The 17,729-nt window shown below is 46.2% G+C and overlaps 1 protein-coding gene across 1 annotated transcript in view; it reads right to left on the reverse strand.

Moving 5' to 3' along the window:
• Window positions 1-13,844, reverse strand: part of ADAMTS5 (ADAM metallopeptidase with thrombospondin type 1 motif 5) — a 33,000-nt gene extending 19,156 nt beyond the window's left edge. The window contains exons 1-2 of the mRNA XM_068180436.1: window positions 12,672-13,844; window positions 2,895-3,027 (exon numbers count right to left, since the gene is read on the reverse strand). Of these exons, the coding sequence (XP_068036537.1) occupies window positions 2,895-3,027; window positions 12,672-13,523 (985 nt within the window). The 5' untranslated portion in view covers window positions 13,524-13,844. The remainder of the gene's footprint in view (window positions 1-2,894; window positions 3,028-12,671) is intronic.
• Between the last annotated feature and the right edge of the window lie 3,885 nt (window positions 13,845-17,729).

The following is a 17,729-nucleotide window of genomic DNA, read 5'->3' on the forward strand; positions in this document are numbered from 1 at the left end:
TGAGGAGAAACTGGATTACCACATTCAAAGTTAGAAGGTTTCTTTCTGGGTTTTTGTTGCATTATCCTCGTTTTTTTTTTTCCATTTGACATTGGAGAAAAGCTATTACTGATTTTCCTATGTACAAGTAGGACAAGATTTAGGTCCTACCTTATCAAACTTTATCTCCCCCTCTTATTGCCAGCTAATAATTTATACCAAGAATTTGGTTGCATCTATTCCTTCCTGTGCTCTCCTTTACAGGCCTGTGGAGGCTTTGCCTGCTGCTGCTCATTCATTCTCTCCCCCTCAAAAACTACTGGTCAAAATCCATCTGTTTTATCTGGAAGAAATAAAACAAACATCTCCCACGTGATGTGGCAGAAACCCTGGCAACAGAAGCACCAGGTTTGTTCTGCAGCAAAGCTGCTTTTTTGGCTTCCTGTGCACCAATCCAACCTGAGTCCCCGGGCTGTGCATCCTCCTGTTGGGTTGAGCTGCAGTTCAATTTACTTTGGTTGCTTTCCAGAGAAAGAATCTGAGCCTGGAAAATGCTCTTGGATCCTTCAGGGGGGAAGCAAGAGCGCTCAGATCCCCTGAAAGTCACAGTGAGGACACTCTGAGGACCAAGTCCATGCTAAAGATGCTGCATCTGCTCCTCATGCACAAAAATCACTGAGAGTGACTCTGCTTCAGCCAGTGGCTCACCTTGACCTTCCAACTGACAAAAAAGAACATCTCAGGCTAAGAGCATCCCCTCTGACTGAAGAACTGAGTCACTGTAAAATTAAAGCTACAGCCTGCCCACAGGACAGGGGGAACTTGGAGATTTCTGGACTGCAGGAAGAAATCTGGTCTCCAAATAAAATACAGCAAGGTTTTCCCCAAAGTGCTTAACTAAAGGGTATCCATGCCACACTTTTATTTTTCATCCTTTTTTGACCTTTGATTTAATTTAAATACTCAAGCAATTTTAGCTGTGTTTTCTTCTCAGCTTCTCTCACTTCAGGCCACACATACAAAGATCATTCTGTGACTTGACACCCTTCCTTTCTTAAAAACTTCTGGGGAGGAGGGAAAAAAAAAAAAAGAGGATGTTATTTTAAACAGCCTCAAACTAGAGGTTTTATGCCCATTAGGGTTCTTATTTATTCATTTCAATTCATGCCTTTTTTACATTGAAAATTATAGTTTTTAGAGATTCTTGTAAATGCCTAGGTATGAAAATGGCCTTTCTCCAAAATGTGTTTCTAGATCACTAAAAATAATTCACTTTTGCTTATATTTTCTCTGTGTGGAATTCAAGGTAACAATGTGAAAATTTGCTGCTCACCCCTATCTTTATTGATCTGTGTTCTTTCATTTTTAATCTACCTAAAAATGTATTTATTGCTGATAAAATGGCAGGAAAGACAATGCTCTCCTCTTCACACACCAGATCCATCTAGAAGAGGGCTCCTCACCCAACCCTGCCCACTGACCCTCAGCATCACTTCTGGATGCAAGGGACACAAGCAGTGTCCCCAGCACTCTGGCTTTGAATGACAGGTTAAGTTTGCCATTTAACACATCCCAGATTTGTCATGGCTCACTCACAGCATCCATGTCCACATCCCATGTGAATCTGTCTTTCTACACCGCTGTAGCACTCTCTAAATGCACTGAATTTGTGATTCCAGAGGACTTTTTCTTTTGTTGTGACATTATTGCTTTCTAAAACAAAATTTATGCTTTGGGGACTCATCCTGCCACAGTATTTCATGTTTTCATGCAATGCCTGATCCCTTCTCCAGCCACTACTGATGCAATTCCTTTGCAGAGCTCTAAGAGGAGCAGGGTTAGGACCACTTGCCACTGAAGAGTCAGGTCATTTTCCATCCTTGGTGACCTCTGTTTCCTCAGCCATATGTATAAGACACTCAGATCTTGGGCTCTACCTGCAAGCTCCTTGAAAATGGAACCACTGCAATGATACTCCCAAAGCAAACTTTACTTTGGTTTGGCACAAAGTACAAGGCGATTCAGCAGCTGGCTCTCTGTGAAAGTTCTCCTTTCCTTGTTATTTCCTTCCAAGAATATTTTTTTTAAAGAAACAAAAAAAGGAACACTCCACTTTCAAACTGCTGTTCACTCCCCAAAGCAAACAGCTCTTATAGCAAATGTATTTCCAGTGAACACAGTTCACAAAACATCAGTAAATTAAACATGATCAAGATGGCAGCATCTCTCTTGAAGGATTATATCGTGACATAATAAGTAATAACTAACATCCCAGAACACAAACTTTCTTCTGGCACTAATTCTATCTTAAACCCATCTGAAGGGTACATGCAAAGCTCCTAATTCCTGAGGTGGAAACTGAAACAAAGCTAAACAAGTTTTGTGACCAAACCTTTATCACCTAAATACTATTTCACTTATTACAGGACTTAAACCGAATTTCTGTACACTTACAAAGATACTAGAATTATGATGGGTTTGTGCCACAAAAACCCAACATTTTCTCTGCGGGTAATACAAGGAAAAAGATCTTCCTAACAGCAGTGCGTGCAACAAGTTGAAAAATGTGACTTATTTTCCAATAAACAAGTGCATGCAAATTACAACAGATGGGCCAAAAGCTTTCTCAGGAGGGCCATGCATTGACATCTCCGAGCAGTAGCAGCAGCCTTTGAATTTTCACTTCAACTGCTGCTTAGAAAGGCCACTGTCAGGGAGGAAACACCTACTGTGCGCCTTCCCCTGCCTTCTGATCCCTTATTAGTTAACCCTGAAGTGCATATGTACACAGCCCTAATCCCCAGGCGGGGCTCTGGGCCGGGGGAAATCTGGAATTAATTGCGGGGTATTTTGGTTCCTAATGCAGCTGTTGGGAGTGTTTGGCTTGGCAGAGGAACAGAAAAGGCACTGCATACCAATTTCGTGAGCCACCGTAAAAGCTGCGTGGAGGCCGTCGTCTTCAATCACCGCGCAGCTGCGCTCAGGGGAGCAGATGGTCCCAACGTCTGCCATTCCCAGGGTATCACAGGAATGATGCCCACATAAATCCTGCCCGGGAAGGGGAAAAGAAAAATCAAAAAAAAGAAAAAAAAAATCATTACAATGAATTTTTACACCCAGCGGTAACAACCGGTTAAAGGCGCTTTTGCCAACGGCAGGTCCTGGATGAAAATGTCAGTGTAAAGTTCCACCTAGAGATGTTAAAAGTACAGCAAGGCAATCCCTGGTAAGGTCAGTGGGAGTATTTCCATGGACTTTAACAGGTTTTGGATATGTTCTGCAGCTAATTTTTGTTAGTTGAATTTGTATTTCTGCGATGCTTACACCTGCATTGAGGGAGGTGCTGAAAATAAGCTGTGGAAGCATTTCCTCATTGACAATAAAACCAGAAAATTCTCTTTATTTACAGAAGGTAAACCAAGGCCCCGAGAAAGCTTCAGCTTCCTGATCAGTCCTTGAACCCAAGATCACCTTTCTGTTCTGAAACCAATTCTATATTCTCATTTAACAGAAATGAGATTGCTACATGTGAAGCCTCATTCCACATCTGCCAAGCAGTACAATTACTAGTGTGTTACCCAATAATATACCAAGTATTTTGCAATTCTCAGAGATTGCTGAGAGTCAGTGATAAGAGAGAGTGCAAAATCCCAACAACTTAACCACTTCTCCCACATGTAGATATGGGGTGTCTCTGAAAACCAGGCAGGTAGCATCAGGTTTTGTCTTTCAGCTTTGGTCAGACATTGTGTTTTTCTCACCAGCAGCAATTTCTTCATGCTTCTGTTGAAGCAGAAGGAAGAATATTAGTGTGCATGTATGCACATATATACACATTTTTTGGATGAGAAGGAAAAGTAGGGGCCATGCTATTTGGAACACTTCAACATTTCAATGTGGTTGAATGAAATTGTCATTTTCAAGGCATGACAAATGTTGTTACCAAAATGATCAAAGAGCACTTTTTTCCCTTCATTGTCAAGATTCTCTTCTTCCCTTCAGATCTCTTTCTACAAGGACTTCCTTTTGTGAAGCCTTTCACAATTAATCCACATGAATAACAGACACCTTATAGGAGGCTTCAGAGCAGCAGTATTCACTGATTATGACAGGTTAGGCAAACCTGGAAAAGCACAGGATTCAAATCCCACTGAAGTCAAAGAAAACCACACCTAGTGCACAGATACCGTGACAGAGCATCTCTTTACAAACATACACACACAAAAAAAAAAAAAAAAGGTGGGATTTTTTTTTTCCCTACAAAGAAATTTTTCAAGCTAAAAATACACAACAGTATTACATAGATGGAGAAGAAATTTCAAGGTTACTTCTGGCTTCCAGGAAAGTGTCAGTGGGACAAGACAACATTGTCTTAAGCACGATGTTTAGGTTGGACACTTAGGAAGAATTTCTTCACAGAGAGGGTGATTAGATATTGGAAGGGGCTGCCCAGCAAGGTGGTGGAGTCCCCATCCCTGGAGGTGTTTAAGGAAAGACCGGGTGTGGCACTCAGTGCCATGGTCTAGCACAAGGTGGTTGGACTCAGTGACCTCAGGTTATTTCCAACATGATTGATCCTGTCATTCTGTGATGGAGCAATGTAACCTGAATCCACACAAGCAGCTGAACTGAATTCTTACACAAGTACCAAAAAGCAGATAAATCAGACAGAAAGCAGCTTACTTAGGAGGGCTAGACAGGTTGAGAGTGCCAAAACAGTATAAACTGCATTAATTCAGGCTTTGTCTCTGCATGCAGATTCTATGTCAGTCTTTTCTTGTATTTGGTTGTCATTATTAATAGGTACTGACATCAATGCTGCTCCCAGCATGGCACAATGGCATCAGCACCCAGATGCCTCATGCCACTCAGGATTTACTCCCATATGCACACAAGAAGCAGCTACACTGGGAATTTACACCAACAGGCACAGCCAGACGTCACAATGATTCACCAGGTTTGATGACACAAATGTAACTAAAAGAATACAATTTTTCTAAGCAGGCAATATTGTAAACTACCACAGATCTAATTCTCATGGGATGTGTGGAGCACAGAACATTAGGGCAGAAATGTTACCATAATCTCACCTCAGCATTTCAAAAGCTGTGCACAGGACTGCATTACAATGTCTTCCCTAGATATCAGGGCTGGTCCTAGAAAATCCCACAGCAGGAAAGACAGGACTCTGCCAACTGCTGATATGCCAGATCACCGAGCTCCTCCAGTTCCCCACGGACAGGCAAACAGGTGTCCTCAGATGACGTGGGACCAGCCATCCCCAGAAAGGAGAAGAGTGCCCACCCTGGGGTCAGAAAGTGGTGGGCAGTGCTGCAGCAAAGCCCTGGTGCCTCAGTAGCCCCGTGGCCACCTCCCTGTGACCCCCCAGCAGCCAGTGTGGGAGTCCTGCGGCCACTGCCAAATCCCAGCTGGGAAGCAGCACAGGGGCTTGTAAAGGATTCTGGAAACAAGGTCTGGAAATATTTTCTGGCATCAGCTCCTTTGTCAGAAGCTGTTATGGGGATGTCTGTGGGTTGCCCATCTGTTGCTAGAGCAGGGCATGCTATGGCTGTGCTTTGAGCAGAGCATGGATTGAGCATCCTGGTTTTCCCTGCCAATTTCAGCCCTCAGTGGCTGCCTGAGGATGCTCATATGCAGCTAAGGCTGACATTACCAAGAATCATTTAGGCAGATTACTGAGGGCTCCTCTATGTTGTCATTGTCTCATTCACTGCTTTACTTCTCCTGCCTCATGATTTAAACTGGAATATATTTCTATTCACAGTACATACTAAAAACAGAACTGCAGCCTTTCAAGTGGCATCTCTGAGACAAATATTCTGAAAAGTTTCCTTTTGGGTCAATTCACCAATACCAGCTTCCAAACAGCTTGACTGCAAGTGATGTTAGTGAAAATCATGCCTGCTTAGCCATCAAACACTGGCTATGGATTATTCATTAGCAGAATCATAATAGTTACATTTGTTTTTTGCTTTCCTGGGCAGTCCTGGAAAGCAGTCTACTACTTTCATGAAGTAAACTTTCTGGGAGTACAGTAGAAGGTTTTATTTCCCTAGAAAATATTTTAACTTTTTGTTAAAAACAGGCTTCAATGTAATGATGCAATCTTAAAAAAATCTGTGTGGGTAGCCTCAACTTTTCATACTCCAGATAAAGCACGAGGAAGGAGGGGACTCGTGATACATAAAATCAGTTTCCAATGATTATTTCACTCTTGGTTTTTTTGATTCTACTAGAAAGGTAATCAGCTACTCAGATGTGGATGCTCAACTGCCTTGAAACAGTGGCAGAAGCATTAAAGAATGTTTTTGAACATTTCTAAAGAAGGAAAGAAGCCTGGCCCTTGATCTGCTTTACAGTAGTTTCAAAACAGAAGAATGACAAGGAAATGCATTTGTTGTGCAGGAGGAAAGAGATGTTAAGACTTAAACTTTGGCAAAGGAATGGCTTAGTAAAACTAAGTTGTACATCACAAGTCTAGTAGTTAATTAGACAGCTCATTAGAGGCTAAGTTTTCTTGGCATCCTAAATCCATCAGGAGCAGCTGGCTGGCTGCCATGTATACATGGCCTTGTTGTGAAGGGAGGTAACTGTCACCATGTCCTGGCTGGAGCAGGGAGTTCATTTCACCTGAAATGTGTTCTACAGTAGGTTTCAAAACAAGAATAAACTGTTTAGTGAAACCTGGTATTAGGTCAGAGCCCGCTGACCAGATCCAAAACACGATGTCAGCACCAACAAGGACATTTTGGTGGGATTTAAGGACAGAAGAACATGTCCCTCAGGTCTTTTGAATTACCTACCCCTCACCAGGCTTGCAGTTTGGGATCCTGTGGGCCCCAAAATGCCACAGTTCCACAGCCTGGAACAGCTGGGCACTCAGCTTATTGGGGTTCAGATGTTTCATTCAGATGTTTCACATGTTTCTCCACCTTTGGCCCTGAGGGAAGCTGAGCCTACAGAGTTTCTCAGACCAGAATGAGAGGAACCCACAGGATGAGGCTTTGTGCAGGCCAAGCTGCACATCACCTTCTTGTAAAACACAGCTAAAACCTTTACAGTTCTGTTCATTTGTTCTTCTGGTCCCTTTGCAACAGCTCATCAGCTCAAGCCTTTTCCCTGTAAGAATGTGATCCAGCTACAAATTCCTTCCAGGGATGAGGCCTGCTGGAAGCATCTTTTTAGGAGAGTACCTTACTATCTACACTAGGCTCCTGCCAAGCTCACAGGGTGCTCTGGCTCTTCCTGGAGCAGTCCCTGGGCTCAAGGTTTCCCTAGCCCAGGCTGCAGCTGAAGTGCAGTCAGTGAAGGGACCCAATTTTTGGTCCCTACTGTTCATCCCTCTTCTTTCCCACTGAACAGCCTGTGGCAAATCACAGACACAGTTCCTTTCCGTGCTTGAGGAACCCAGACCACCTTGCTCCAAGCACTGCGCTCCACTCAGCGGCTTCAGGTCACGATTCCTCTCCTTCTCACCATATGAATTACTCACTAAACAGTGACAGACCTTTGGTCAGAGGGGTGGAAAGTTTCCTTAACACCTGGAACAGCTTATGACCTCCTGGTTAAGGACCTCTCCTGGGAGGTGGGCGATACAGACCTAAAATGCCTCCAGCAGAGGAAGGAATTAAGCACGACTTTCCAACTTCCTGCAGCAGTGTTCCCACCGCAGGCCTGGGCAGGGAGGGTGGGGTGAGGTGGTGTTAGGAACACACACATCCACCCTGCTATGAGCTCCTCTGCAAAGTGGGTGAACTTTCATTGATGTCACAGCAACCTGGAATGGCACACGTGGTTCAAAATGTCATGTTCACATGAGCAGAAAGGATCCTGGGTGAGGAAAGGCTCATTGGGTTACTGCTCTGTCCTCCCCTGGCCACATTTTGAGAGGGTGGCCACAGCCTGGTTACCTTCTGAGGAAAACCACAATGGTGATACCTGCCAAAACAAAACCCAAATGTATTTCCCCAGCAGTTTAGCTTAAGAATTGAGGTGATTTGCTTTTGGGCTCTATATGATAAATATGAGACTGGGGCCTTCAGCATTTGGGGAAAAAAAAAACACAGAAGAGTTAGGCAAACTACGGGTTATTTAAAAATTCTGACAAAATGCACATAAAGCATTTGGAAGGAGGAGTTGCATGGGGAGGAGAAGTTTCAGTTATGAAACTGGTGACTGATGACCAAGTAAAAATGTGTGATTTAACCTGTCTAAGCCACAGTTCCTTTGTGGGAAAACTCCACACCATCTCTCCAGACGAGGGTGATTCAAACTTCTCCTCTATCAGTTATGTCCCACTTTGTTTTCCCTAGGGACATTATTTAAATGTATCTGATGTACAACAAAGTTGGTGAAAATACTATAAAACTGGTATACACATCACACTACAATTTCTTCAGAGTAATAATAATTAACAGTAATAACAGAAATAATAGATTTCATGCATGAAATCTATTCTATTGACCATTGGTCCTGTGACTTGTCTTACTGCTAGGGGATAATAATTGTTGGAATATGATAACAGAGAAAAGAAAAAAAAAAAACTGAGAAGGAAAGATGAATGAAGTAGAGCCAAAGAAAGCATGTGCTCCATGCAGTGAAATTATCATCTACAGAGCTTAGATAATACAAAGCTTGCTGTTAAATTTCAACAGCACTGCCAGATGGACAGTTAAACTGAATCAAACACACCAGCCTCATATAATTACTGTGTAGAAAAAGGCAGGACAGTGGCCTTTGGCTCTAGTATGAACCCTCTGCTCGAGTTAGGCATGATGGTACTATCACAGATGATGCTAACAAGCACTCAGGAAAGGATTTTTTTCTTGCTCCTAATGTCTGTATCTACTGTGAGAAACATCTATTTTAATCTTCAGATGATTCAGAACTGGGGGGAGAGGAAGAGAGCTGGATTTTGTCCAAATGCATTTAATAGTTCACTTGAAATTTAACTAAGGGCCACTAATGAAATAGACTGGATGGATTCTAGAGGATAATTGCAGAGCAGGCTGGACCTCAGAAAAAGAACAGTGTGAGTTCAACTGCAGTTTGCAAATCCCATCTAATCTGTTTTGCTACTGTGGCAAAGAATCTTGCAAGTGTTTTGTTTTGTTGCACCCATAAAAATCTGAAGATAATCTGCTTCCAGCTTCTGCAAACTGCTCACTATGAAAAAGGCTGAAACATAATAAACTCTAAATTTGCTGTTGACTTCACTGCCATGGACAACAAGTGATCTAATCTCCAGGGAAAGAGGGCTTTGCAAGCTGTTCCTCCTCCCCACCATACAGCCACTTCTCTACAGGGTGGAGGAGAGTCACCTGGCCACCAGAATTGCATCCTTGCACCACCATATTCCATAGAGGATGCTCTAGGATCCATGTGGCCCAAAGATTTACAGCTGCTGCCAAGGACTCAACCACAAAGTAGTCCAACAGCAGGGGACCCATGTAATCTCTAAGACTGTTATGGTCAAGCTGCCTTGAGGAAATTTAGAAATATCAGAAAATTATCACATTTGCTTACTGTCAAGTCAGACCTCTGCTATGCTTCATCCTGCTCCTCGTGGGTACAAAAGACAGATGGCAACCTCTGGGAAAATACACTTCTCAATATCAGATTTTAAAAATCACTGTGGAACCCAACTATATTTCTGCAATATTTAGTAACAGATGATTACTGTGTCCACTTAAGGTTTTCACAATGGCCAGACATGTAACTCTAGTGATCCTTGCATTTACAGAGTAAACAGAAGCCCCACTGCAGCTAATGGACCCTTGCCATCATTGATAAGCAACACAAAGCCTAAAAACAGCTCTAAGATGTTGCCTGTATCACCCCAAACTGAATTCATGTTCATATTGATTTAGTGTGATCTGCAGTATAATTGTTTTAAAGCCCTTATCCAATTAAATAGAGATTATGACCAGAAGTAAGCGGCTGTTTTAACTCAGAATCAGTGAATTTCCTTCTCACTTTTTTTACAGGAAGTACTTCCTAGTATGAATGATGATGACGATGACAAACATAATTTGAACTTATATAATATAATGTGAACCACTACTAATTTAATAATAAAGGAGAGCTGCCAATGCAGTCTCAGTCTATCAATGGTTACTAATATATTTTTAAAGAAGTAAAGGCAACCAAAGAGGATGAAGCAACACTGCTGAATTCTGTCGGGATTCTTCCTTCATATAAGAAGTCAAATAAAGCCCTCTTTTGGTGTAAAAAAATAACATCCAGTCAAATGCCAGTCTGGAACAAAGATAATTATTATATTAGGGATTTGTATGGCACCAGCCAGCACAATGTAGATTCTATCTACACAAAGCCAATTCCATACAACTGAGGCCACGCATTCAGCTGACAAACGATCTGCAAATATTCTGTTGCAGAAGCTCAAGGTGGACTCAGTTAGTAAACAAGATGGAAAATGTACCTCACACGTTTGCCCAATGCCTGAAACCCAAGGCACTCAGAAGGAGACATCTGGATGTTCAAAAATCAGCATGACGATATTCAGAGCCCGTCAAAACATGCAGCCACGGCTCGGCGTCTTGTAGCTTAGCAACCAACTTCATCCATCCAAAACAGAGTTGTAAAAGTGGTGCTCTCCTGCCAACTGCTGCCACTCTCATTGAAAAGCTAAACTGGAAAAAATCCTCTCCTGTAGTTCAAAGCAGGGCTGTTTTCTCCAGGAAACATCTCCACTGCTTTTTCATCCTTTAACCCTTTTCGTGTTTACATTCCACAGGGAGCAAATAGATTCATGTTGACATTTCAAGGGTAAGCATATAAAAATCGTGTGGGCTCACACACACTCTCTGCAAAGAACATCATGAACACATGTAGCAAGAAACTCTAGTCTGGTTCTTAATTCAGTCAAACGCTGCCAAACAATGTCCGTGTGCACACAGCAAAGTATTAAAGCAGATTAAGTTGTCCTGAACTGCATCGAGCAGCTAATCCCAGAGTTAAAGCTCTTAAAATGTAAACCAAGAAAACACAAGTCTGTGCTTTTTTTCCCATGAAACAGCCCTGAGCAGCAGTGCAAGCAACATTTGCATCTTAAGAGTGGAAGGAGACCACAGGAACCATGGTGATTTGTTTATTCTTTGCACTATTTACATCCTAGAGAGGTAATTCTATGCATTGCTCATGAGTCATTGAAAGTGGATTACTGATTAGCAGCACCCTCTTATTCTGGCAGGAGGGTGTCCATGCAAAGAATTACAGCTAAGCATCTGCAAAGCAACTGCACTTAAAGTCACATCCTATCTCAGTCCAAATTAGCTAAATAATTGATGTTAAGGTTCACAGTTGCCACCCTAGTTTCAGATTTGTCATATAGCCCAGGGAAATAAGTGGGAATACTGGCAGAGAGAAACACTCTTCAGAGAGAAGTGATGGATTCTGGCCCAGGCTGAATAAGCCATTAGAAAAGATGTTTACAGCAAACCCAAAAACATTCTGACCCAGTCTAGGTAGCCTGCTTTCATTCAGGTTATAGTGATCAAAAAATGAAAGCTTGCAAATTGCACTGATGGGCTTTAAACTGCTAAAAAGGGCTCCTGTTGTACAAGTGATGCCTGACACAGAACCTAATGTTTCAACTATTTACAGCCATAAAAGCAAGCCAGGCGCTTTTTTTCCCCCTTCTGGAGCAGCTCCTTCCACAAACCATCCAAAGCATCCTTTTTGGCAGGCTCCTACGATGTAGCAAAGCCGGAGAACTCAAATGAACGGAAAGTCATGCAGTTATTTTTTTCGTACTTGGGGAAAGGGAAAAAAAGAAAACACCAAACCCAAACCGCTGAAGGGATATTCTTACAGAACTTCATTGCATAAACTCGGCCACATGTCTACCAGAGCAATGTCCCTTAACGACCTCTGGCAATGTAATTAATCAACAACCCATCGTGCAGCAACGAGGCACAGCTCTGCATGGGCAGCACAGGCAGATCCAACCCACAGCTGATCAGGGCATCCACTCGGGGGACAGCACAGGGACTGCAGCCCCTTGCCACCAAGCAGCCCAAGTCACAGCTTGTGCAGCCCTGTTTGCCTGCGGTCTGCACTTACGTCCTACACCTGAGCCGCAAGCGCAGCTGGCTTCCAGCGCGGTGGAGCTATTCTCGCTGGAAATAGCGTCCCGATGTGCTCCACAAGCAAGACGTCTGTGCTCTTAAGGTGCTCTCCACCACTTTCCCTAAGCAGCTTTCTTTGGGGACTAATTTAGGCTAGGAAGTGCTATCAGCCCTTCCCGACTGGACCACCTCTGCAGAGCGAGAGGAGCCGGGTGTTAAACATCTCACAGGGACAGACAGGACAAAGTCTGAAGCAAAGTGACATCAGGCTGAGCTGCACGATCAAAGTTCCCACCTCTCCACCGGGCTGGGGTCCCAACACTGCACTGGTGAACCCACGGCGGGGGTGACAGCACAGGGCAGGGGACATACACAAATCTCAAGCCCTCTGCCATTCCCGGCACTGGGTGCCGGTCCCTGAGATGCTGCACTGCCCGATGGACGAGCCGGATCCATGAGCGGGGCGGCAACCACCGGGCAAAGCCGAGCAGGGCGGCCGGACGTCCGGCAGCCCGGCCACCCCAGGCTCGAGGGACACCTCGTCGCTGTCATGGCCATGCCCATAGCCAGGGCCATGCCTACCTCGCGGGTGAAGAGGATGGCGGCATCGTAGTGCTCCTCGTGGTCATCGTCGAGGCGGTTGTGCTGGTGCTGCCACTTGCAGAAGTTCTTGAGCGTGGTGGCGGCGTTCCTGTTGACCTCCAGCCCCTTCTCTTTGTCGCCCAGCGCCACCACCTTCACCACGGCCAGCCGCACGTGGTTCTCCAGGCTGGCGTGCGCGTAGAGCCGGGAGGCGATGGAGGCCAGGGTGAGCAGGTAGTGCTGCAGCCCCTTCCCGTACTTGCGCACCATGGAGGCGTCGGCCACCAGCAGCAGCTCCACCTGCCGGGCCCGGGACACGGAGCGCCGCCGCCGCCGCCGCCGCCCGTCGCCGCCCGCCGGCCTGGCGGGGTCTCGGGTCTCGCAGCTGGTGCGGGCCGGCACCGTCTCGAAGCTGAAGCTCTCCCTGCGGAAGACGTGAGGGGCGCGGGCCGGGCCCTCGCCGTAGATCCGCGCCGCGGCATCTCCGCGCGGAGCGCGGCGCGCCGGGCGCACGGTGTAGCGGGAGCGGCCCACGGCGAAGAAGCCGTCGAGGCCGCCGCAGAGGTTGAAGACGGCGAGCGAGCGCGGGCTGCCGTCCACCGTGCCGCGGTAGTGGCAGCGCGGCCCGTCGCGCTCCAGGTCGAGCAGGAAGCGCTGTCCCCCGGCGTACAGCACGTAGCCCGCCCTGCCGCCCCCCGCGTAGGTCGGGTCGAGGCGCCGCACGGCCCCGCGGGGCGGCCCGGGGGCGGGGGGCCGGGCGGGCGGCGCGCCGGGCTCGGCAGGTGCGGGAGGCGGCGGCGCGGCGCGGCCGGCACGGGTGGCCAGCAGCAGCCACAGCAGCGCCGGCAGCATCCTCGCCTCGGCGCGGGGCAGCGGGGCGGCGGTAATGGGAATTGTGGTGGTAATAATGATGGTAATAACGGGAGGCGGCCGGCGGAGTGGGGCAGCGTAGTTAAGGGATGGGAGGGAAAGGAGAGGTGCGAAGAAGGGGAAAAAAAAAAAAAAAAGACAACAAAAATAATAAAAATAAGGAAAAAAAAGTTCTCCCTCCCGAAGTCAAGTGTGAGTGGGAGAGAAAAAAATGTCAACAAAAGCCGCTCGCGTGTGAACTTTGTGTTTCTCTGCAGGGAAGAGCCGGGCGCACATGGAAGGGGGAAGAGAGAGAGAGAGAGAAAGAGGCAAAAAAAAAAAAAAAAAAAAAAAAAAAAAAAAAAAAAAAAAAAAAAATCCCAAATCACTGCTGCCGGGAAGGCAGAGCGAGGAGATAGGAAAAGGAGGAGAGACGGCTCGGAGCCGGCAAGTAGAGAAGTTTGAGCACTTCCCGCTCCTCTTCCACTTCTCTGCTGTAGTCACCGGATCATCACCAGCAGCAGCAGGGGCAGGTCTGCTGCGACTCGGCACTTTCTCGGGCTCCGGTGCGCTCCTTTCCTTCTTTTGCTCTCTTTTGTTTTGAAGAGAAGAAGGAGAAGGGGAAAGAAGAAATTCAGGCACCCAAAACCGCCTCGATCGTCTCCGGTGAGATGGTTAAAAAGGAAAAAAAAAAGGGAAAAAAAAAAAAAAAAAGCCCAAGAAGCGGAAAACGTCCTGGATTTCTGTAAAAGCCCCCTCCCTGTATCTTTCCTGTTGTTGTTGTTGTTATCCCCAGTCTGTCGATGTGAACAAGAGGAGAAGGGAGAGAAATGTGAAGATGAGAGGAGGTGGAACAATGAATTTATAGCGGAATGCCATCCTGCAATGGCAATTTCAACAATTCGTCACTGCAGGCTGCCTCTTAAAGGGAGAGCTTCAAAACCACCACTCCCACACTTCCTTCTCATTTAATCAGACAGAAGGAGAAACTTGAGGGGAGGCGGAAAGGGGGAGCGGGGGCGGCGGCTTCGGGGGGAGGAGAAAACCGGCGAGAGTGAGCGGGAGAGAGGGAAGCAGGAGAGGAGAAGAGCCGGAGGAAGCCGGGCCACGGCAGAGAGAGACCGGCAGGAGAGGGATGTTTTTGTGTGTGTGAAAAACGCGAGCGTTGCCCCGGATCGCTGGCAGCTGCAGAGCCGCGCGGGGCGCGGGATGTGCCCGCGGCCGGAGCCGCGCTTACCTCGCGTCCTGCCGGGGCTGCGGCTCGCAGAGCTCCGGGAGGACGAGGAAGAGGAGGAGGAGAGGTCTGTGCCTGGCTCCGAAGCCAGCGGGGGAGCGGCCGCGGCTCTGCCGGGCTGATGGAGCCCCCGGGTCCCGCCGTGTCCCCGCTCGGCCCCGGCCCCTGCCCCGGGCAGCGCCGAACTTCCCGTCTTTGTCTGCACCCAGGCTGTCATTAAGTGCCGCAAGCTGTCATCCACTGGGGCGGACCGCGCTTCCCCCGAGCCCGGCGGCAGAGTGGGCGGGGAAGAGGCAATGCTTGCTCTGACCTTCGGGAAGACTTCGGACCCTTAGATCATCCCCCCGCTGCCGCACAGAGCCGCTGACCCCGTCCCCTCGTCTGCCGCCCCCTGCTTGGGGCTCCAGCGGGGACAGGTGACCGCAGTCACCTTTGCACCTTAGCATTGCCAATGGAATGGGTGGAGATGGCAAATGGCTCGTTCCCTGCCGATGGCAAATGCCCCGTTCCCTGGGCTGGAGCGGCTCTGGGAAGGTGAGAGCAAGGGGTCCCCTGAGGATTCCTACTGATTTCCCCCTGCTGAGGTCCAGACCCCACAATGACAAACAAAAGTGCTTATTTATCCCATGTTTCCTCTCCAAGTCCCAGGACAGTGCCAGGAACAGGTGCTCCCTGGCTGCAGGACTGCACAGGGATGCAGGTCTCCAACCTCATCCCCATTCTTTCCTCTCCTCTCCAAGCAGCAAATAAACCTCTGACCTCTCTGGAAGAAAATGACGTGCACACCTCTAATGCTTGGCAGGGTCAGGTTGGGTGGTGGGATGCACAGACCTGCCCCTGTAGCTTCCAGGGGCTGCTTTGCAAGTCCACCATTTCTCTAAGGAGCAGCTTAACTGAAGGCACAAAAGCTTCAAAAATTAATATTCCTGTGTAAATGATTGCAGTAACATAACCCAGAGGTTGTGCTTATGAAATGCTTAACTCACCAAAGTTTTGCAAGTGTTCATTTTTCTTTTTCCATTTTTTCTGGAAATGGTGATGCCTGTGAACTACAGTTCACTTCTCCACCTCCTGGTATTTCTTTTTCTACATTTCAGTGTTTTATCATCCCCAAAAATTCTTGACTGGAGTCAGTAAGTTTCAAAATTATTAAGAGGTATGTATTAGGAAGGTCACATTAACTTTTTGGGCATTGGGCCAGGACTATTCAACATTTAAAAATTTAAACATTTTCTCAGTTACTTAAATCTGTTATAAAGTTAAAACAGCAGGAAAAAAATTAAAGAGAGAGAAGAGAGAGAGAGAAGACTTATTTTGATTGAAAAAATAACCTGTAATTTTCTTGGATGGGTTTTACTTTTCCTTTGAGCCTAATGCATGTTTGCTCAGCACCAATATTTTTATTGACTTCACTGGGACCTGATCGAGCCTTGGATTTGCAAATGTGTCTGGGTCCAAACTCCCAGATACCCCTGGGAGAGGTGCTAGAGATGAGATGTGGGATAAGGAATGTATTTTGGATAACAACCTCAGCACATCTCATTAAAGAAGTGTTAGTTTGTCAATGAAAGGGGATATGGTGCACAGGAGGCCAGTGTAATGTTCTCCCAGGCTACAGCCTAATTCCAACTGTCCAGCCATATAACCTTGGAAAAACAGGAATGCTTAGAAAGGCTGGTGATAATTAAATGGTGTCTCCCACTGCTCATCTCTGGAGTTATCTTTGATTTCCCAAGTGACAGAAGAAGTTGGCTGGGCTGCCCTGTTATACCAAGCAAGGATCCAGACTTTCCAGGAAGGTACAAATTATTTTGTGCAAATAACCCCACAGATTAGGAAATCTGTCCTGTTTACATCTCTAAACTGCAATAACTCAGCACAGCAGTGCAGTAATGGAAAGTTGGGTCAGTCATGCCTCGTGCAATGAGAGGGAACATCTTTTAATCTGAGAGCCTGGAAGTGTAAGGATAAATCACTGGAATGAATCATATCTTTCCTCACATCATCTTTTGCCCTCTTAGCCTCTTTTCACAGTTAGACCACTGCCTTTAAACAAGAAATCCTGTTAGCATGTCCCAAGTTGTGGATGACACTAAATCCTTGTCAAGCAGTTCTGACCTGGAAATTTCAAGGCTGACCTTTCCCAACTGAGAGACAGAGAGCCACAAATCCTTAATTAGCTTTGAAGCACAACACAGGTCTTGTACACTTTGGATCACATTCAATCCCGATGAAAGAAGATGCAATCCTCTGGAGTCTCTGGGAGCTACCAGCTGCTGTCATTAAAGTTATGTTTCACCCCCTGGGTTTGTCCATGAAACCCTTTAGGATCCTGCAGATTACAGCCTGGGTAGCAGGAGATTCCCGATCCTATAGTGTTTTAGTCACAGGAGGAACTTTGCTCTAAGCATTATAAACACTCACATGAAGGAGCAGCTTAAGAGATGTGGAGATACTGGAAAAGTTCTTAATGATTTTATCCAGATGTCCTCCCAGTTTTTTATAAAAAGGTCCTGTTTTACATCACCTCTTTTCCAATGCTCAGGCACATTAGAAGGGGTTAGAAAACCAGGAATCCAAGATCTGCCTACAGCCCCCTGACAAGCAGTCAGGGCCTAGCAGGGATGTTCCACCCAGCAGCACCTGTCTTTCACCATTAATTGAACTCCTCTTTCTTGGAAATTAAAATAATTCTGATCAGTTTTCATTGTTCTGGTGTTAGGACTGTCTGGCATTTCTAAGTCATTGCACAGGGAAGATGGTAATTAATGTGGGAAGTAACATTTGTTCTGTAAAATTACAAAGAGGCTGAATCAAACCCAAGAATTTTGCCTGCCCAACACGTTCTAAATACAGAAAAAAAAATCAGCATTTGATAGACTTGTGATCAACATAGGGCTGTAGCTGGGAGTGGACCTAGGTTTGGGTAAGATCCTATTCAAAAATCTACCTGTAGGAACACAATTCTTAACATG

Source organism: Anomalospiza imberbis, chromosome 2 (assembly GCF_031753505.1).
Source record: "Anomalospiza imberbis isolate Cuckoo-Finch-1a 21T00152 chromosome 2, ASM3175350v1, whole genome shotgun sequence".
In the NCBI taxonomy this organism is placed as follows: Eukaryota; Metazoa; Chordata; class Aves; order Passeriformes; family Viduidae; genus Anomalospiza; species Anomalospiza imberbis.